The sequence below is a fragment of the Cavia porcellus genome, unplaced genomic scaffold, assembly GCF_034190915.1.
Source record: "Cavia porcellus strain 051 isolate PalLab524CR breed Dunkin Hartley unplaced genomic scaffold, mCavPor4.1 scaffold_8, whole genome shotgun sequence".
Lineage (NCBI taxonomy): Eukaryota > Metazoa > Chordata > Mammalia > Rodentia > Caviidae > Cavia > Cavia porcellus.
The window spans coordinates 49,620,034-49,641,263 of NW_026947491.1; the positions used below are offsets into that span (position 1 = coordinate 49,620,034).

Consider the following 21,230-nt stretch of genomic DNA (forward strand, 5'->3'; position numbering starts at 1 on the left):
TTCCCTTGGAGCTCTGACTCAGACAAACTATAGTTGAGGCTCATTCTCTTTCAAAATGCCCTTTACTTAACCCCCCCGCTTCCTAGTCAGAACTCTTTGTTTTTTGGGTACTGGGAATTGAATTCAGAACCTTGTGCCTGCCAGGCAGCGCTGTGCCACTGAGCCATATGCCCAGTTCCCTAGTTAGAACTGTTAAGGTGAGGCAGGAAGATGATGAAAGTACATTGTCTACTAAAAGACCAAGCAAAGGAAACTGCCATGTCCAGGGTGCTCAATGGAGTTTATACAAAGATGGTTATTTCTCCCACACTACGTAGGTTGTATAGCAGCAACTGGATATGAGGTCCTACCATTGTTTCCAGCACCTAATTTAGCATCTAGGAGATAAAAGAACCAAAAAGTATTTGTTTGATTGAACAAGTGAGTAAATCTGTGGGGTATTTATTTCACTATTATCAGCTTACTCATCCTATTTGAAAATCTCCTATTTTCAAAGAACCAAAAAATTCAGCTTCACTCTTCACAGAGATATAATTTCTAGAGGAAAAAAAGGTCTGAGGGGCTGGGGATTTAGCTCAGCTGCATAAGCGCCTGCCTTGCAAGCAGGCAGTCGTGAGTTCGATGCCCGGTACCGATAAAAAGGAAAAAGACCACACACACACACACAAAAAAAAAAAGGTCTGAAATCGTGACATATTTTAGATGGGGCTATTCCCTTGTAGAAAATAAGGCTGAGAAACAGAAGTACTAAGAACTGTAAAATATCAGTTTAAGCTCTAAACTAGTGAAATGTCTTGAAAGATTGATATTTAACTGAACACTCATAGTACACAAATTTACAATATTTGTTAACAAAACACTGTAAAGGAATCACATAATCTAAAATTTTCTGCCATACCTCTAGTTACTTTGCTGTGAGAAAAAGGAAAATGTCTCTAAAATTGCAAGAAACTAAAAATCAGAGATGCAAATAATAACATCATTTCATGTAAGTCACCTAAGTATTCTCAGATTTTGTTATCCTTGGGGTCTGGAACCAAAGTCACACAGGTATGAATGTATTTAGGAGGACAAAATACTAAGTTAGTGCTACTGTACTGCTAGTGACAAGAACCACTTAAAAGACTCTTTTTTTCCAAATCCATTTTATTCATAGATAAGAAGGAAGAAAAAAAATAAAAAAACTACAACAAAATTTTAAAGTACATCAGGGGGGTAACAATGATACATATACTCATGTTGTCATCCCCAAATCATTCACCCAGAGCACGACATCTGCCTTCAACTGTCTAAACAATACCAGTATAAATCTTTCTTTTCAATGAACTCAGAGAAATCAGTAGTATAACTATCTTAACTATTTTTTATATACTTACGCATTCACATGTTTTTTCTTTCAGCATGTCACACTAATGAAACATGACGTTTACACGTCTTATTTATTTCACTAATGAGTATGTTCTCAAGGTGCATCTATTTATCTATTAGTGTCCAGCTTATTCTTTATGGCTGAGTAGTACTCCATTGTAGAAAAATATCACTGGGGGGGGGTAAGGTCTTTTTGAGACAGGGTTTTGCTATACAGTTCAGGCTGGCCTTGAGCTCACTTAGTAGCCCAGGCTGCTTTGGAACTTCTATAGATCCTCTTGCCTCAGCCTCCCAAGTGATGGGATTATAGGCATGTACCACCATGCCCCAGATGAAAATACCACATTTTTTTTTTTTATCATCCCTCAGTCGATGGGCATTTAGGTTGTTTCCAAGATCTGGTTATTATAAACTGTGCTGCTATTAACATGGGTTACAGACTATTTTAAAGACAAGGTTTTTAAATTACTCTAACAAACTGTTGAAAAATATATCCTCTCAGTCACATGAGACAATGTTGAGAAGTATTCATTTTGGGCTATAAGACACAAAAGGACATCGATACTCTAAGTCAGGAAGATGATTTGCCCAGTAACTACCTCATGAATTGTATATTTTAACCGGGCATGGGGGCTCATGCCTGCACTCAGGAGGCTGAGGCAGGAGGATCGTGTGAGTTCGAGATCAGCCTTAGCTACAAAGTGAGCTCAAGGCCTGCCTGAACTGCATATATAACCAGACCCTGTCTCAAAAAGACAAAAAAAAAAGAATTGTGTATTTTACTCTATGTCCCACGACATAAAAACTGGCATTACTGTTGAGGATTTAACTCAGTGGCATAAGCACCACCTTGCTCGCAAGAGCTAGGTCATGATTTTGATCCCCAGCACCAAAACAAACAAATAAAATGAAAAAAAAAATGGCATTACTGCCTCACTTTACACCACATGAGGTCAAAATGCATACCAATTACTAACTTTTATCCTTTTTTTGATGCCAGGAATCAAACTCATGACCTCATGCTTGCCGGGTAGGTGCTGTGCCACTGAGCTATGTCTGGCCCTAAAATTCTTTTTGGTTTTGAGACTGAGTCTCGGTATGTAATCCAGGCTGACCTCAATCTCCAGAGATCCACTGGCCTCAGCCTCCCAAATGCTGAGATTACAGGTGTGTGCCACCACACCCGGCTATACAATTTTAGCAGTAAAAAAAACATGGTAGTTTGGTCCTTGACCTCTTCAAAGATTAGAAAGGAAGGTCAATAGCATTAAGACAAAAGTCAGAAACCCAAAAATATTTGCTTCTCTCTTGGTAGCACCTGATTCCAGAACGATAGAACAACAAAATAAACCTCTACTGGCATTTCAGATTTGGATTGGCTGAGATCAACACATATAACTCTTTTACTTCAAATTTTTTTCTTTTAAGGAGAGCAGTCAGTATTAAGAGATTTACTATTCTGTAGAGAAATGCAGCCATTTTATGACAACGCATAAAAGGCTTTCCTCAACTGTATTAAAGGAAGTCAGCATTTTCTCAAAAATCTATTTCAAAGTCCAAAAGTAGTAAGTCCTTTTTTTAAATTGGTATATACTGAGGATTGAACCCAGGATTTTTGCATGATGCTACATCCCCAGCGCCTAAAAAGTTTTTTGTTTTTGTTTTTTTAAAAACTTTGAGACAGGGTCTCCCTAAGTTGCCCAGCTCAGCCTCCCAGAGTGCTAGGTTTTTATTTTGGTTTTTTGTATGTGTACTGCTGACATTGACCCCAGGGCCTCATGGGTGCTAGGTAAGCACTCTATCACTGAATGACATACCTAGACCTCTTCAATTTTAATCCGAATAGGGAAAAATCAACTTATTCTTCTGTCAGGTCTCAATTTAGGTAAGCAAAGGCTAAAGAAAGGGGAACTTAAAAAAAAAAAAAAATCATTCCAGAAATCAAAACAAAGGAACTAGCCAGTCTACCAGAGCATGGAAAAGCCTGACATCAGAAGGCCTTGTTAACACTCAATGAAAAGAGCAATGACATTATCTTAAACACAATGATGCCACTTCCTTATCCTGGATTTTAATCAACAAATCTACAATCAGAAAGTAGAGTTTTTACTGGAAAACAGTCAAACTTTGATTTAAATGCGAAACTTACATACTTTTTAGGATACTCCAAATGCTCGTATGTCAACACTCAAAATTTAAACTCTTAGGGCGAACTCTTGTCCCCAGCCAAATCTAGTGTGCAACAAAACGCCTTTAGGCTATAAAAGAAATCTGAATTTATCACCTTAAGCGAAAATCTCAGCAGAGGAAGAGTTTACCATTCTCCAAGTAAGAGATGTTCTTTCATAGACTGAAGGGTAAGCCACACGACAAGTAAACTCCTATTCTAAATTAGTTCAACGAAGAAGGAAAAAATCTGCAACACCCTAAGTCAACAGGATTCCCAGTAAGGCTGTCCTTAGGCTAAAATCACCACTGAGGAACAGTCAGTATCATTCTGTACACATTAGTTCCCACCCCCAATTAGACAACTTAAAAAGGTAGGTTAAATCTTTCCCATTACCTCTTCCTCCACTTGTCAGAATATTTCCTTCTTTACTTCACAAATTCACTTGCCCAGAAGCTGTGTAATGTAAAAACTGTCAAATAACATATTAAGCAGAATCCGAAGAAGCCATTCTCATAGCAGCTCTCTATACGAGGGACTCATCACTTATACTGATGGTGTACACTGAGTACCTCCAGCGCAAATTGGGGTGGTGGGGGAGAGGACCTCAGGGATAAAGAGATATTCTGGAGGAGGGGAATCGGGATTAGCGGGACCACTGCAGTAGACAACTTTTAGTTGACAAATTAAGTTTATCCACGGGGGAAGGGTTCAACGAAAAGTCTCTCAGGTCACACGGTTGGTAGGATCCAAGCTTGCCCAGAAAGCCTCAGAAAACGAAACCAAATCTAATTAAAATGGACATTTCAAAACAACAAGAGTCACAGCAGCAAACGCACAGCTGCCATTTCCCGGCCACTTCCTGCGGGAGGCTGGGGGAGGGGCTGTTTGTGTACAGATGGAGGTGGAAGCTATCCCCATCAACGCCCCTCAAAGGATACAAATCCCTCACTCTGATAAAGCCCTACATAGGATAACTGCTACTGCTACTGCCTTTCCCTGAAAATAGGAAACACCAGAAAAGGGATGATGCGAGGTCATCTTTCCTTCCACGGAAACGGGGATCCCCTTACTTAACGAGGGATTTCCTTGCAAAGGAACACCTCTTTATCTTCCCCCTGAACCCAACTCTAATCCGGACGACTAGACTTATCGATCCCATCCCTGGAGTAGGGGACTCTCCGAGGACGACAGTGCCCCAAGCCAAGTGCAGCACAATTCCCAGCCAGGCCGTGTCCTGGCCTCCACGCTCCACAGAAGGTGCGTGCTCCCATAGGGAGGCACCTTCGGACCCAGGGAAGCCCCTTCTGCCCTCCACTCACCGCGGCGCAGCGGCGCAAACACCCGTACACCCACAGACGGTTAGCCCACCCAGGGAACCCCCGCACCCACCCGAGCACGCGGGCAGTCCGCACCCCCACTCAAGTAGGTGGAGCCCCTCCCCAGGATTCCACCCCGAGTCGCCCACTGGAGTCTTCTCCACCAGCCAGAAGGCTTCTCCGCCTCCTCAAGTCGCTGCTGCCGCCGCCGCACCACCGGGAGCTTTCACAGCTCTGCCCGCCCCCGCGGCCCAGTGTGGGTCCTCCGCGGCTCGGCCAGTCCCCAGGGCAGGGACACCCCGAGCAGGAAATAAGCTTCCCTCAGCTTCCCACCCCATATTAGGCTGAAGGCAGCTCCGGACCTTCTTCCCGGAGGGAAGCCTCGGATAAGAGCGAGGCTTCCTCTCCTCAGACTCCCATTCACAGACCCCACAAACCTGGGGAGGTGGCGTCGTGCCGGGCTCGGGGCTCGCGTCTCCCCGGGGGGCGGGCGGTTCACATGGCCGAGCTGCGGGCGTCGGGAGGGGAGGAGACGCCCGCGGGGGGAGGGGGTCTGGGGTCCAGGGTCTGGGAGGGGGATGGGGGACGCGGCTCAACCGCGGGGCCCGAGCGTAGCCAACATGGCCGGCAGGGGAGGAGTGAGTCGGAGCCGGAGGGGGCGGGGAAGATGTGGCCGCGAAAGCCGCCCTCCTTGGCCTGGATTCCCAGGTCCTAGCGCCCAACGTCTCAACTTGCGTTCTGAGATCTGGGTCCTAAAGCCTTTTGAGTGCTAAAACCCAGTCTTGGCAGCCAAATCTCTTTGAGGGCTGTGGTCTTGCTTCACACCAGCAAACTGAAAGACGAGCCATAGTCTTAAAATTAACCTAAAATACTAGGCCACAATTCTAGCACCAAAGGCACGCGCTAACTTGAGGGAGATTGACAATTTCAGGGACAATTTCCCAGGCAGAGTAGTAGAAAATAGAGTTGGAAAGATTAGTTAGGGCATTATTCAAAGAGTTGGAAAGAGCAAGGGTCCACCACCCACTCACCTCTGTTCGGTCAGGGCAGCCTGGTGCTGTCTGGATCACCACTTTCCTGGTGACATCTGCAAGGCCCTGGCCTTCAGAAACATTCCTGTGAGTAGGGAAAAGACTGCTTGGTTCTGGAAGCAGACAATGGAAACTGATTCTAGACTAAATGCCCTCCAAAATGTAGAAAATGAGCAGAAAACTGACCAGTAAATATGGTCTACTCATGGGTTCAGAATGTGGCTCAGTGGTAGAGCACTTGCCTAAAATAAGCTCTGCTTATGCTATTGTAGTACTTCGTGAAACTTTCTGGAAACAGAAAAGTAAAATCTAGCAAACTAGCTTGGCTGTTACCTAAAGTGTCTGTTGCAGGGCCACAGGATGAGAGATAATTACATATGATGTTAGAGAATATTGAATTTGTAGTTTAGAGCTGGAAGTGGTAACGCACACCTGTAATCCCCGCACTCAGGAAGGCTGCGGCAGGAGTATCATGGTGAGTTCAAGGCCAGCCTGACCTACATAGTGATACCCTATCTCAAAAAGACAAAATAAATAAATATATAAATAAAAGCTTTTAGTTCAACTTTCTCTCCTTTGTCAAAAAAAAAAAATTTTTTTTTTTTTTGGTCTTTTTCATTTTTATCAGTACCGGGGATCGAACTCATGACCACCTGCTTGCAAGGCAGATGCTTATGCCGCTGAGCTAAATCCCCAGGCCTCCTTTGTCAAAATTAAGACTCAATGTTTCAATGATTTGTTCAAGGTCAAACAGTGGATAAAATACGACTAGAAATAAACCAAGTTTCATTTCCTTACAATTCAACGTTTTTCAGGCTTCAAGAAAATTTCCATTCAATTCAATGAAATGCTATTCGATAAAACAGTTGCCTAAAAACTGCAAAGTTCAGGCTGAGTGTCTTGAAAGAGCAACAAGAGTGGGATGGTAAAATTCTGGCAAGTTGGGAGATCTCAACAAATACCTTTACCTGGGGGTGATTAAGGAGGAACCATCTGAAAATTAGCTAAGGGCTAGGCAAGGTGGGAGTAAATCGATCAATTCTAGATTGGATTTCCTTGCTCTACACAGGGATTGGCTTTCTGAATGACTCCACTTACCACTACAAATAGCTGAGAGAGGCTAATAAGGAAGCTTGCTTTAGCAAAGCCTCACAAAATCTGTGAGTTAGTGAAGACTAAAGGGAGTTTCTCTCCCTCTCCTTAGGTAAGTAGATTACTAGGGGAAGAACTAGAAAAATCCTTTTCCTTATCAAACATTTATAGGTCACCTTGAGGGGGAAAAAAAGACACCCTGCCTCCCAATATCCTGCTGATCTCAAGTCTATAGTAAAATAGAGGATACACTCAAGGGGGAAAAATCTCTCCTGAAGAAAGGAGCAGGCCAAAGAAGTTTACTAAGAAATGCCTATCTCGAAAAGAAACTCAGCGCGTGGAACTGACACTTGAAGGGCAGGGGGTAAAGGAGAGGGGAAGGAGAGGGGAAGGAAGAGACCGGCAGGTGGGGAAGAGAGTTTAATATCTTCTTCCTTTTCCTGTTTCCAGGACAGATGAGGGAGAATCTCCCTACCTCCAGCTCTCAAATGCGGGGCTAGCCAGCTAGGAGACTCAGCCAGCAAGGAGGAGCCACACCGGTCAGACGGGGTGTGGGCCCGCCTCTCTGCTCCACACCACACACCCACACACACCCTCCGCGGCTTCTCTCGCTCCGGAAGAGCCGGTTACTCCTGTGCACACTGACTACCCCCACCCCTTCCGAGCCCCAGGCCTAGTCTCCAGGGCAACTTCTAGGACAGTCCCTGACAGTCGAGGTTGGGGAGAGGTACTGGAGAGGACCACCGGGATTACAAAAGAAAAAGGGACAGGATCTCACTTTTCCCATCTGGTACAGAGGACTGCAATCACCCTTATCCCTGAATGAGACCCCGCCTTTTCCCATTTAATCAGGCAATCTTCCTAGCATTCTGAAAGATGATGGTCAACAGCCAAAATGCTCAAGAGCTGGGTGTTTATTTCTTGCCAGAAGCCACCCCAAGTAGCAGCTGTGCTTCTCCCTCCCATCCAGACAGCGAGAGCACACTGACCCTGTATGTCCATAAACATTTTTCAATTCCATCAGATGTGGCTAATAACCTACCAAACTCCCTGTTAAGAAGCTACTAGAAGGGCCAGAGATAAAGCTCAATGGCACAAATGCCTGCGTCAAGCACAAGGTCCTGAGTTCAATTCCTGATACCCATCAAAAAAAAAAAAAAAAAAAGCTACTAGAAAGGGGAAGGGGGAAAGGATCATTTTATCACTAATTAAGAGTGTCTAGGAAACTGATTCCCTCAAGACAGGTCAGGGGAAGAGAAAAAGCGGAGAGAGAAATTAGTACCTGCTCCCCTTTCTAACCCTCTTTTCTGCTGCACTTGCTTAATTCTGAGGTTAGCTGCCACAGTGCTGGCTCCACTCCGCAGCTAGATGGCAGGGTCCAGGAGGAGGAAGGGAAAAGGGGAGTCCTACTACGCCTAGCTCTACCTCCTTCCTTCTCCGCCTCCAGACACTCCTAACATCCAACCCCAAGCACCACTACAGACCTGGACCTCGGTCACCTTCCTACTATGCCCTCCCAACCTCCTGGAACACAATTCAGAAAAGTGTTTATCGAATCCTGACACTTAGTCCCCAATTTGCAGGTGATGGGTGGGAATGAAAGCACAAAAGAGCAGAGTTAGGGATGCAGTTGGATTTAAGGAGAAAGAGAATTTCCTACTCGAGGTAGGGTAATTATAAGACCTCCCTTCTTGCTAGCAGAATGGATCATATTGTTAATAGGATCTAGTGGAGAGATGGCTCTCAGCCCTGTAACCATTCCAATTGGTCCCCTCCTCCCTTAAATCAGAGCATAACAGCCCTCTCCTCATCTTGGGGAGGCAAGATTCTTCCATAATGTATTAAAAGGCAAATTCTCTTCTCTCCAAGTTGGCCAGTGCCCCTCAGTTTAGTCTTGGGATAGAGGTTCCCCTTACATCTTGAATGGAGGTTGGCTTTCCCTCGCCTCACTCAGCACCCTGTGTCCCTCAGGGATTTGATTTAGTACAGACCCCTACCCGTTTACCCTAACAGCCGCTAGCCGGCACACCCGGGCCAGGGGTTCCTGGATCGTGGGGGAGGGTCGTCGGAGGCCGGAACGGCCAACCCGGGGCCCAGAACCGGGCCCTTCCCACCTGGGCGCTGTGGGCGGAGCTGGGGTCGGACCCCAAACTCTGGAGACTAGGGGTGGGGCGACCGCAGCGGAGACGCTGGAGGCGGTACTTCGAGAACTGAGCGTAGCCGGGCTGCGGAAGGGGTTGCCCCTGCCCCGGCCCTTACTGCGGGAGACGGGAGGAGCTGTGGTGGCGGTTGTCCTCACTTTGTTGGGGTTAGGATGGCGTGGGAAAGCGCTAATTCCAGAAGAGGGAGGCAAAACCTGGACCGCGGGAGATGTTTCTGGCAATGACGACGCGGGGGAGGGGAGCTCCTAGGCCTGGCTGGGAGGGGCACCGGAGAGGATGACGGCTAGGCGTGAGAAGCCTCTGGATTCCGGCCGCCGAGCGCGAGAAGCCGGCGAGTAGAGAGCGCGGGTTACGAGGAAGGGCAGCTCCCGGGAGAGGCTCGAGTCCCGAACCCCGGGCCGGGAACGGTGACTGGGACTCTGGGCCGGAGGTGGGGGCCGGGCCTCACCTGGAGCGGGGCCGGGCCGCGGGCTGCGGCGGCGCAGGTGGCGGAGCGGGGCGGCGTCGCCTCCTCCTCCAGCCCTGGGCCGCCGGCGGGGGAGGGGGAGGTGGCGCTTAAAGGGGCAGGAGCTACCGGGGTGAGGAGTTACTGGGGAGGGCGGCCGCCGAGGCTCCGCTGGGGGGCGGGGGGGCGGCGGGTGGTGTCTTAGGCCAGAACCAGGAAGGATCCCAGATGGAGGAAGAGAGCAGATCCCAGGAAGAGGCAGAAACTTAGGCGGCGAAGTAGGAGGAAGGTTCCGAACGGGAGTACTTGGGAGAGCGGTGCCTGCGCTCCTGGGGTGCTGTGAAGACCTCTGCACAAAGGAGGCTGGGAAAGCAGTGGGAGCCACAAGGACTCCAGCAAGGCCCAGAGTGCTGAGAGTCACGCGCAGCTCCCTATGAGGTGAACAAGTCCCCAGTTTCACCACCTCCTCTAGGCCCCATCCGCACAACTGTGGAGCTTCTGGAATCAGGAAGCCACAAGGGCAAAACCATCCCGTCCGCTCAAGCTGTTTTACCTTAGTGTCCTCTTGTCTAATAGCCTGACACAGGCTGATGTGAGACCGTGAGAATCGCTTTTATTTGTACTTTAGTTTTGTCCCATCCACCATCACCCTTGCAGCAATCTCTGGGGCAACGGGAAGCACTGCTCAGTACAGCCCCCACCAGGGGGTGGGACAATGTGGGGGAAGAGAGAAACAGGGATTTAAAAGAGAGATTGAGCGGAGTGGAGGCACCTCAAAGACCCACCACCACGACCAACAGTGAGCGCTACTGTTGTAGGGGCAGGAAGAGTACTATGAAATATTACTGGAATCTCCCCAGCTTGAATAAGGAGCTAGGAGCAGTACTTCGAGGGTGGGGGGACGGGGAACCCCTGGCCCGAGGCAAGGGTTTAGACGCTTGCTTAGAGCTGGAACTTGCCAGTGCCAGGATCCCTTGGTTGGCAGCCTCACCAGCTGAGCCCTGTGACTCCCCCATAGTCCTATTTCCTCTCTTTCACCCCCCAAACGAGCAAAGGTTAGGCCCCACCCCTGCTGAGTCAGCCAGGGAGGGAGCTAGGCATCCCTCAGGCCTTCCCCAGGGCTGGCCCCATACTCACCCATGTCAGTCTGGCAGAACTCCCGGCTGGGACCACCGGCTCCTCACTGTCCTTGGCCCACCTTGAGGTGAAGGCTGGTGTTAGATCTTCTCAAAATGTGAACTGAAAACTAGCAAGAATAAAAAAGCCAATGTATGCTTCCTGCGAACCACACAGCCTGAACTGCTGTAGGGTGATGTCCCTGTGTGACAGACTGGGGTGGGAGGGAGGAGGGAAAGGCGGGGCTTTCTCTGGGTGGAGAGAGGGAGGAGGCAAGGACAGGGCAGACCAGGAGGAATATGGAGGAAGGTTAGAAGTGTGTTGACACTTCAGTGGCGTGGTAGAAAAGGGTGGTGAAGGAGGAAGGAAATAAATAATTGCATCTAGTGAGAGGGAGAAGGTTCTCGGTAAATGCTGGAGGTCGTCCTGAACGTGTCGGGGGAAGGAGTGGAGGGATGCAAATGACCTTTAGAGTTTCTTTTCCAGGCTTGCATCTGGGTAGCTGGGGAAACTAGCAGGAAGGGGTGACCCATACCTCGGGGCCTTCACCACCTTTTTATCCACTTTAGAGTCAGGACCTAGAAGAATTGTCCCCACCCCCATAACTCAGCATTTCGCCAAATTCAAGCTTTTCTGGGAGCCGACAACCAGCCACAAGCAGCTCAGGGGCTCCACCTTCCGTCCAGATCACGATACAGTAGAGACTGGTGCGGAGGAGTCATAGGAAGACCGGAGGAAGTGTACAGGCCTTGCTCCACCCCTGGCGCCTCTCCCAGGGCCCCTCCCCAACCTTTAGCCCCCAGGGGCCTCTCAATTGGGAGCTCAGCTAGTCTCCGCCTAGCTTCTGCCCAATTTAAAGGCCTCAGAGGTGGAGCCTATAGATGCAGGCTCCTCCTCTGGACTAAATCCTCAGCTGGTTTGTAAACAGTCATTAGATGAAAACCACCTCCCAGCAAATGGCCTTTAAGGATTTCAAAATGGTGACATCAGAGATCTTGCAGGCTCTTGTGCTGCCACCAGAGGGCAGTGGTATGGGCCTAGCCTCAGAGAACACCTGGGGCACCAAAATTGATGTTGCATTCTGAACCATAGTGGGCTGAAACGCCCTAATTTCATTTAGAAACCCAAGCAGCAATTCAGTAAATTGGTTAACTCCCTGTAGGATCAGATCTTTCCCAAAGTTTTTTTTTTTGTCTTTGAGACAGGGTCTATTTATGCAGTTCAGACTTTGTAGCCCAGGCTGGGCTTTGTAAACTCACAAGGATCCTCCTGCCTCGGCCTCCTGAGTGCTGGGATTATAGGCGTGAGCCACCACACCAGGTTCCCAAAGGTTTTTTTTTTTTTTTTAAGAGCAGATTAAGACAAAGCTTCTGTCTGAGAGACAAATTTTCCCAAACTTTCATAGGGAGCTGTCTGGGCTTCCTGTTATTTTTTTTTTTTTTACCCTGGAGAGGCACAAGTACAAAAGGCAAGTCTAGGCTTGCTGATGTCCTGGGGCAGGCAGTAGTCAGACACCTGACACCTTTATAAGGTCTAAGGAAAATGTAAAGTGCCTTTTTAGCACAGTTACAAAGACAAGTACCGTATTGACCATTTCCTAAAATTTTAGCTAATTAATCCCTACCTTGTCTTGGAATATGCTACTTTAAACCAATTCATTTTTTTCCAATACTGCTCTTCTTAAAAACATCCCTTTACTTTTTAAACCAAGTAGAAATGTTCTTTATGAGGGGGGAAAAAACCCATTTGCTTTATGAGATAAAGCTTGAGATCACACTACTCACAGGAAATTCCTCTTTAAAGCCTACAGCAGTTCACAAATAGCATTTGTACATTTACCCTTCTTTGTGCTAAACTGCATCTATGGCTACTTGTGAAAAATATGAGTGCTGTGTTGTCAGAACCAAGAAAAACACAAATACTGAGGGGTTTACATTTTATTGGAAACCTTAAATACTCTTCAGATACAATGTCTTCAACTGAGGCTCTTGTACGGCATACATAGAAACTGGTTTCAGGGTTAGTGGCAAAGAGAAGGACAGCACAGAGGACAAGAGCTTATTCTGGCAGAAGGCTCTCATGATGCATGCTCTTCGGCCAGTTTATCAGCTTTTGCCACAGCTTCTTCAATGGGTCCCACCATGTAAAAGGCCTGTTCTGGGAGATGATCATAGTCACCTGCAAGGAAAACAAATCCAACTAGCAAGAAGCATAGGATGGTATCAATCTTACCTGTGGGTGGAGGCCACCAGATTATGACCAACTGATGTCATCTAAGAAACTTATTAAATGTCCCTCAAGACACAGTGTACTATGGATCAAGAACACACCACTGCCGGGTATGGTAGTACCTGCGTGTACGCCAGCACTTGGGAGGCTGAAGCAAAAGGATCACTGCAAGTTTAAGGTCAGCCTGGGACACATAGTGAGCTCAAGGCCATCCTGGACTACAGTGACATAGCGTTCCCATATCCCCAAAATTCCAAAAACAAAAGAACGTGTGACTTGGAACTACACTACTTCAGAGCAAAAAAAAAAAAAAGGTTTTTTTGGACACAGACTCTCACTATGTAGCCTAGGGTGACCTAGAATTTAAGATTCTCCTGCTTCAACCTCTTGCCTGCTGTAATTACAGGTTTGCACCACAAAGGCCAGCAACACATTCTTGTTCTCTTCTTGGCTATGTGATACTGGGAAAGTTTATTTTTAACACTTTTGTGCTGCAGTTTCCTCATTTGTAAAACAGAGTAATAATGCTTTTCCTGTACTATTGTAATTTGCTCAAAAGAGTAGCTAGTACTTGGGGCTGGGGATTTAGCTCAGTGGCATAAGCACCTGCCTTGCAAGCAGGCAGTCATGAGTTCGATCCCCAGTACCAATAAAAAGGAAAAAAAATAGTAGCTAGTACTGAAAAAGGTTGCATTACATATAAAAGGATGCTAGCTAGCTAGCTAAACCACTATTCGGGAAACCAATTCTGGATTACAAATTTGAGATTAGCTTAAGTGAGACCTTATCTCAAAATATAAAAAGAGCTAGGATATAGCCCTGTAGTAAAGTATTTGCCTAGCATGTGCAAGATCCTGAGTTCAATCCTCAGTACTGAAATAAAAAATTTTTCAAGGAAAAGTGAAATATTAACTAAAATGAAGGGTGGGGATGTACAGAGATAGCATGTTTAAGACCATGAGTTCAATCTCAAAATCATTAGGAAAATAAAAGGGAGGAGTAGAGAAGCTAAAACCTCATGTCACTCAGAAAAATGTACTTTCAAGTAAAATTTCTGAGAAATATTAAATTAAAAAAAGTAAAAGCCAGACATGATAATGGACACCTTACTCCCAACACTCCTGGAGGCTGAGGCAGGAGAATCAAAGTTGAATCCCAGCCTAGAAAACTAAACTAGACCTTGTCTCAAAATAAAAAACACATTTGGAAATACAGCCGTGCAAAGACTCTGGGGTTCTATCCCCAATAACAGGAAAAAAAAATTAGCATATTATAGTTTCTATTGCAATGGGAACACATCATGAATCCAAGATTCCAGTTTTTCTATCATTCTATGTTCAGCTTTGTACTCAAAATCTCACCTGCCAAAATCTGCTGAAATCCTTTGATGGTCTCCTTTAGGGGTACCAGTTTTCCCATATGCCCTGTGAAGACCTCAGCAACCTGAAACGGCTGAGACAAGAAACGCTGTATTTTCCGTGCCCGGGACACAGTCAACTTGTCTTCCTCAGAAAGTTCATCCATACCCAGAATGGCAATGATGTCCTGGAGGGATTTGTAGTCCTATAAAAACAAAGGTGCTTAATTAAGTGTCCAAAATTAAGAGCAAGTTACATGCTGGGGATAATGAAGACTAGCAGCCAAGATTAAGTGTCTTCTTCTACCCATCCCCTCAGGTGCTAGTAGTAAAAAACTGAATTCCAAAGTCTACCTAGAAATTCAAGAGCACTCATTAGCTCTACCAGTTGATGGTTTCAATTCCCCTTGATCCAAAGCAAATCACAAATGACTGAATCCCGCTAAGTCTTCAAATTCCTTCCAACTTTATGGCCACTGATCCCACGTAGCAATAAGCTTACCTGAAGGATCTTTTGTACCCCACGGGCAACATCATAATGCTCACTGCCAACAATGTTAGGATCCATGATGCGAGAGGTGGAGTCCAGAGGATCCACAGCTGGATAGATACCCAGCTCAGCGATAGCACGGGACAGCACAGTAGTAGCATCCAAATGGGCAAAAGTAGTAGCAGGGGCAGGGTCAGTCAAGTCATCAGCAGGCACATAGATAGCCTAAAGTGAGTCAAGAACCCATGAATTGCAGCAGGAAAAATATTCCACTGAAGCCATTCCCTTTCCTGACTTTCATCTTATTCTACCTTCATAGCATTAAAAATTCATCTCGTTAGGTATGGTGGAACACACCTATAATTCCAGCACCAGGAAGCGGAGGCAGAAGGATCACTGCATTTGAGGACAGCCTGAACTACACTGCAAGATCCTGTCTCAAAGTTCATCTCAATGTCTGGGGATATATAGCTCAGTGGCATAGCACATGTCTGGCAAATGCAAGGTCCTGAGTTCAATTCCTAGTACAAAAAAATTTTTCTCTCAAAAAGCTCATCTCAAAACTGGGTGTAGTGGTGTATATCTGTAATCCCAGCACTTTGGGAAGCTAAGGCAAGACAAGAAGTTTGATCTCCACCTAGAAGACTTATTGACTCACAAAGTAGCCCACCTCCCAAGAGTTTCTTAATACCTACCCCTAATACCTGTTGAGTGAACTTTCAGATTACATGATCCTTCTCAGTCACAATAGAAGAATTTCCATTATCATTCCTTTTGGTCTTCATTTTACACTATGGTAATGATAGTAACTATGCCATCAACTTTTAGAGTTAGAAACAAAAACAAGCCAGGCATATGCCTGTAGCCACAGGTACTTCAGAAGCTGTGACATGATGATTAAGGTAGGAAGGTACGAAGGTAGGAAGGAAGGAAGGAAGAAAAAGAGTGAGCTGAGGGATGGCTAGGGACATAGCACTCCATGGGTTCAATTCCTTTTTTTTTTTTTGTCTTTTTCGTTTTTATCGGTACCAGGGATCGAACTCACGACTGCCTGCTTGCAAGGCAGGCGCTTATGCCGCTGAGCTAAATTCCCAGCCCCGGATTCAATTCCTAGTTCCACAGCAAATAATCAACTTCCTGTACTTCTACAGCAGACAGTCTTGCCTCATAGTTCAGGCTGGCCTTCAACTCAGGATCCTCCAGCTTCAGCCTCCCCAGTGTTGGGATTATAGATATGCCACTAGACCTAGTTCAATTACTTTAGATGATCCTACAGACACTCTCCAAAAGCTGTGAGATGTAGGTAATGAGATTTTATACTACTATATACATGCCTTTATGCAACTTAAACCTTCATCGATTTATTTTCTTTACCTGTACAGAGGTGATAGATCCTTTCTTGGTGGTGGTGATTCTTTCTTGCATAGTACCCATGTCAGTGGCCAGGGTAGGCTGATAGCCTACAGCAGAAGGAATTCTACCTAATAAGGCAGACACCTAAAAGAAAAAAAAAAAAAGAATATGAACAAAGGTTTTAAGTGTCTATGTCACTGGTCAACTTCTGTATTGTGTAAGTCCACAGGAAGACCCAATTAACCAGATCCTTTAAAGAGTTCCCTTACCTCAGAGCCAGCCTGGGTGAAGCGAAAGATGTTATCGATAAACAGCAGTACATCTTGACCTTCTTGGTCTCTAAAGTATTCAGCCACAGTCAGTCCAGTCAGGGCTACCCGGGCACGAGCACCAGGCGGTTCATTCATTTGACCATACACCAAAGCTACCTAAAATAATCATACCATATCAGAAAATCTAGCAAAAGGATGGAAACCACATACCTTAGAGCTCTAACTAAAAAGAAACCACCACAGGCTCTCATTCTCATAAGTTATTATCATTTCTGTTTATAATATGCAGGGTTGTAGGTATAGCTCAATGGGCGAGCACTTGCCTAGCATGTACAAGGCCCAATCTCCAGCAATATACCCCCCAAACAAAAACCTATCAAATATTCATTTCAAAACAGAATACAAGATAATTTCTTAAATATTCATTTTAAAACAATGTATAGTTAAGAATCAAATCCTGAAGTAGGATGGAAATACGTAGAAATAAAAGATACAAAATGTAGATATCTAAGACATAGGTAGTTGAAGCATAGTAAGCATCAGGAAACCCTTTCTCCAAATTAGCGTTCAAACAGCAGGACCATTTACTATTCTACCAAGGCTGAGGGAATAGCTCAGTGGTAGAGTATGGCCTAGTATGCAAAGACCTGGGTTCAATCCCTAGTGTAGCTAAAAAAAAAAATCTAAAACTGTAACCTAAAAAGAAAGATAATGTGCATTAAAGAAAGTTAAGGAGAAAAACATTAACAATAGTTTCTGTGTAGGTCCTAGTCTAGGATACTAAAATGAAGATATAGAACAGTTTTACTGGCAATAGTGTTCTAGCATTACTATGTTGTGAAAATCAGTCAGCTCAATGGTTCAATACCTTCGAGGTAGCATCTTTTAAATTGATCACACCAGATTCAATCATTTCATGGTATAAATCATTGCCCTCTCGGGTCCTCTCACCAACACCAGCAAACACAGAGTAACCACCATGGGCTTTGGCGACATTGTTGATTAACTCCATGATCAATACTGTCTTGCCAACTCCAGCACCACCAAAGAGCCCTAGGAAAGATCAAAAAGAATCATTAAGGAGTCCTATATTCCCCTATTAAGCACACTTCAAAGAATTCTTTTTTCCATCTTTCCCCTTCTCAGGAATGGCATCTGGCTTCAGCAAACTCAGAAGAACGAAAGTCAGAAAGCTGTTCATCAGTGAAGGACGGATATCAAACACCCACTTACATCACGGTATATTTTTTTTCTCTCCCATATTACGTTTGGAAAATACATACTCAACACTAACATACCAATTTTGCCACCTTTGGCATAAGGAGCTAGCAGATCTACAACCTTGATCCCAGTCACCAGAATTTCCTGTTCAACACTCATCTCCATGAACTCAGGAGCCTCAGCATGAATAGCAGCAAATCTATAAAGAGGAAAGAGGATCAGTATCTAACTACCTTGTTGAAAGCAAGTAAAAAGTTTTAAATATCCTTATCAACCCTTAAGAGCTACACTGAGAATCCACTCTACAGTTTAGCATCTATTTTAATTTTCTGCAATAGACTTCATTACCTCAGGAACCAATACCATTACTCCAGAGCTTTAAAAATTTTTTATTTATTCTTTTACTGACCTAACAACATTCTTTAACATAAATAGGAAAAAAAGAAAAAGACAGTTTTAGAGACTCTAACCTAAGCTACAAAACTAAACCTTTTAAAATACTCAACTGGGGTCCTAAAAAAGTACCAGGTCTTAAACAATTAGAACCTCTAGGTCAGCCAGATTTGGTGTCACACACCTATAATCCCAGCATTCAGGGGGCTGAGGCAGGTGAATGACTATGAGTTCAGGGCCAGCTTGGGCTACAAAGTAAGTTCAAGGCCAGCTTGAACCACAGAGTAAAACCTTGTCTCAAAACAAAAAGACAAAACAAAAAAAGAAAACCTCTGGACTGAGCATGGTGGTGCATTCTGGAGGCTGAGGCAGGAAGATCACTATGAATTCAAGGCAGCCTAAACTACAAAAAAAAAAAAAAAAAAAAAAAAAAGCAAAACCAAAAACACCCACACCAAAAACCCCACAGAACTTCTGCATTGTTAGTTTCTTCAGCAAAAACTGCAGTGTGATTTCTTTTTCTTTTTTTTTTTTTTGTCTTTTTCCTTTTTATCTGTACTGGGGATCGAACTCACGACTGCCTGCTTGCAAGGCAGGCGCATATGCCACTGAGCTAAATCCCCAGCCCCCTGCAATGTGATTTCAACAATTAAGTCAATTAATATGTTATGAATTACCTGTAGGAAAATTCTGATTTATTAGCTATCACCCTGATATCTCTAACTTAAAAAGTAGTTCCTGTGAGGCACAGCAGTATGTGCCTGTAATCCCAGCTACTCTGGAGGAAGCTGATGCAGGAGAATGGCAAGTTCAAATCCAGCCTGGAAAACGCTGTAAGACCTTCTCTCAAAAAAATTAAAAAAGGGCTATGATGTAGTTTATTGACAGAGAACTTGTGGGGCTTAAGATTTACCTCGCCGGCATAAGCGCCTGCCTTACAAGTGCGTGGTCATGAGTTCACTCCCTGGTACCAATAAAAAAAAAAAAAAAAAACACAAAATAAAATTAAAAAGATAGAGAATTTGCCTAGAATGTGTGTGCAAGTCCCTGGGTGAATCCTCAATACCACAAAAAATAAATATGGGAAGAGGCAGTTCCTTCATAAACAGATACTTGGAAACTTACTGTTTGGTTTTGATAGGCCCTCTTTCATCAATAGGTTCTCCAATGACATTCATGATTCTGCCCAAGGTCTCAGGACCAACAGGAATTTTGATTGGTGCACCTGAATCCAGGACTTTCTGGCCTCTGACCAGGCCTTCTGTACCGTCCATAGCAATGGTTCTTACTGTGCTCTCACCTATCAGAGGGATTGGAAGGTTGTATGTAAGGACAAGTTGGTTATCCTTTAATGAAATGTGCCTAGCAGGATAGACCTACTTAACCAAGACTCCTTCTCAGTATCTAAATGTGGCTTCAGGTAATTCAGAAGAACGAAAGTCATGCTGATAAAATCATCATAGAAGGAACAGCGTTTTCAGGTATGTGGGTTAACTAATGGCTTCACTATTTCTAAAAATTCTACTTACCCAGATGTTGGGCCACCTCCAAAACCAGCCGGGTGTCCCTGCCTTGCACTTCCAAGGCATTTAGGATGGGTGGTAATCCCTCATCAAACTGGACGTCCACCACGGCACCGATGACTGCCACGATACGCCCGGTGGCGGCGCCTGGCTTGGGTGACGGAGATGTTTGCGCCGCATAGTCTCTGGCTAACAAACAAAAACATGTTGTGTGGAGCTGGGGACAGCACGGCTAACATCATCGGAAGCCCCGACCTAAGCCACAAATATGGACAAATTCCACCTTAGCTCAGTCCCGTTCCTACAGTATGAAAGGCGTGTCCTGCGAGAGGGCCACGCAGCAGCCGGGAACGTGCCTGCATAGTCTTCCCATTCTGCACCAAACCCTATTATTCATGATCTGACACCGCCATGCCGTGGGAAGGTCAACGCACCAGCCCGCACTTCTTCGTTACACAGTGCCTTTTCTCCAAAATCAGGCAATGCTAGATCACAGAAAGCTTCCACGAGGAAACAGGTCTTGTCCAGCACCCGTTAGCTGGCAGGACGCCGTTCCAGCATCCTTCTAGCACAACAGAACCCTTAGGCCCAAACTACAGTTCGCTTGCGGCTCAAGGTCATGGGGAGACAGAAACCTGGCTCTCACAGGAAGGCACTTACCAGGCTGGACCGCTGCCGGGGAAGCCCGCAGTAAAAGCTGCGGTTGGGGTAGCGATGCCGAAGGGCTGAGTCCCCGCAAAGCCCCGCAGGCCGAGGCAGCGGCCACACGACCCACAAGACTCAACATGGCGGAGTCCGGGTGGAGACTGAGAGTGACCGCTGTTGGTGCCGCCTGCTCCTCTGCAGCTGAAGGAATACCCGCTCTGCTGTAGCAGCACCCATTGGGTAAATTCCCTGCTCGTCATTCTCAGAGCTACTTTTATAGGTCAATATACTTCCATCCTCTCAGCCATTGGTCAAAACTGGTGCAAATCTGAAACTCCTTTTATGATTGGAGAAGCAGCGCTCTAAATCTCGAAACCTAATTGGACCAAAGCAATGTCAGTGCTCTGCGGAACTACGTTTAGGAAAGGGGCCGAGTTCCTGTTGGAAGCAGGAGTGAGCTAAATGCGTTGTCTTTCCCTGTCCTTGGATTTTCTCCTTAGGTAGTACCTTGAACTGGTTGACTGCCAAGTTAGCGCGGTTACAGAAATAGTGGTGTCTTGAAGAAATACCCCGAGGAAACTGGGGATTTAGCTCAGCGGCATAAGCGCTCGAGCCCTGCTACTTAAAAAAAAAAAGAACCACTGAAATTGTCCATGGCGATGTCTGAAGCCTTCTCAAAGTGAAAATACGGGTTTTTCCTTTCATAGGAGATCTTAAGTTCCCTAGATGCTCTGCGAGTCAAAAGACCCGTTTACCTCTTACATCGATACAATCAATGCAAGGATCTAACCAATTTTTTTAACACATGTATATTACACATTGAATAGACCAAAACTAATCAGTTTGATGTAGTGGCAAACGCCAGTAATAGATTTGAGAGGCAGAAACAGGAAGATTTTCGAGACCAGCCTGAGCTACAGAGTGAGATCAAGGTCCACCTAAATTAAGACCCTGTGTCAAGTAAATAAATAAATATAAAACATTAGGACCTTTTTAAGGTCCAAACAAGCAAACATTGCAATAAAGTGTGATGCTAGGTTGCTGAGG

At 45.4% G+C, this 21,230-nt stretch overlaps 2 protein-coding genes and 2 non-coding genes across 15 annotated transcripts in view; all 4 read right to left on the bottom strand.

The window, feature by feature from the left end:
* Baz2a (bromodomain adjacent to zinc finger domain 2A) overlaps positions 1-10,925 on the bottom strand; it is a 38,328-nt gene extending 27,403 nt beyond the window's left edge. For 3 of the 12 annotated variants that reach the window (XM_063254965.1, XM_063254966.1, XM_063254955.1), the window contains exon 1: positions 10,722-10,913. In XM_063254965.1, coding sequence (XP_063111035.1) covers positions 10,722-10,725 — 4 coding nt within the window. In that variant the 5' untranslated portion in view covers positions 10,726-10,913. Of the gene's footprint in view, positions 1-3,931; positions 5,244-5,291; positions 5,477-5,885; positions 5,971-6,683; positions 6,706-9,587; positions 9,607-10,721 lie in introns of those variants that run through there. The other 9 variants (XM_063254956.1, XM_063254958.1, XM_063254968.1 and 6 more) reach the window with 6 other exon arrangements.
* A 1,697-nt stretch (positions 10,926-12,622) lies between these two features.
* On the bottom strand, positions 12,623-20,403 carry Atp5f1b (ATP synthase F1 subunit beta). Its single transcript, XM_063254974.1, has 10 exons — positions 20,199-20,403; positions 19,545-19,727; positions 19,141-19,315; positions 17,700-17,821; positions 17,270-17,454; positions 16,399-16,557; positions 16,151-16,273; positions 14,789-15,001; positions 14,291-14,492; positions 12,623-12,878 (listed from the first exon to the last, which is right to left on the bottom strand). The coding sequence occupies exons 1-10, from the start codon at positions 20,323-20,325 to the stop codon at positions 12,778-12,780; spliced, it is 1,590 nt and encodes a 529-aa protein (XP_063111044.1). The 5' UTR covers positions 20,326-20,403; the 3' UTR covers positions 12,623-12,777.
* On the bottom strand, positions 17,539-17,611 carry LOC134477481 (small nucleolar RNA SNORD59). Its single transcript, XR_010049532.1, has one exon. It is a non-coding gene; the product is annotated as a small nucleolar RNA SNORD59 (small nucleolar RNA).
* Positions 19,408-19,482, bottom strand: LOC111753378 (small nucleolar RNA SNORD59). The gene has a single exon (XR_002788181.1). It is a non-coding gene; the product is annotated as a small nucleolar RNA SNORD59 (small nucleolar RNA).
* Positions 20,404-21,230: the final 827 nt, after the last annotated feature.

Bases quoted from the DNA above. Each gene is read 5' to 3' on its own strand.
- Atp5f1b (XM_063254974.1), bottom strand. From the start codon at position 20,325: ATGTTGAGTCTTGTGGGTCGTGTGGCCGCTGCCTCGGCCTGCGGGGCT. The intron at 15,002-16,150 runs GTAAAGAAAATA...GACTCACTTTAG, and splicing joins GATCTATCACCTCTGTACAG to GCTATCTATGTGCCTGCTGA. The intron at 12,879-14,290 runs GTGAGATTTTGA...TTTTCCTTGCAG, and splicing joins ATTTCAGCAGATTTTGGCAG to GTGACTATGATCATCTCCCA.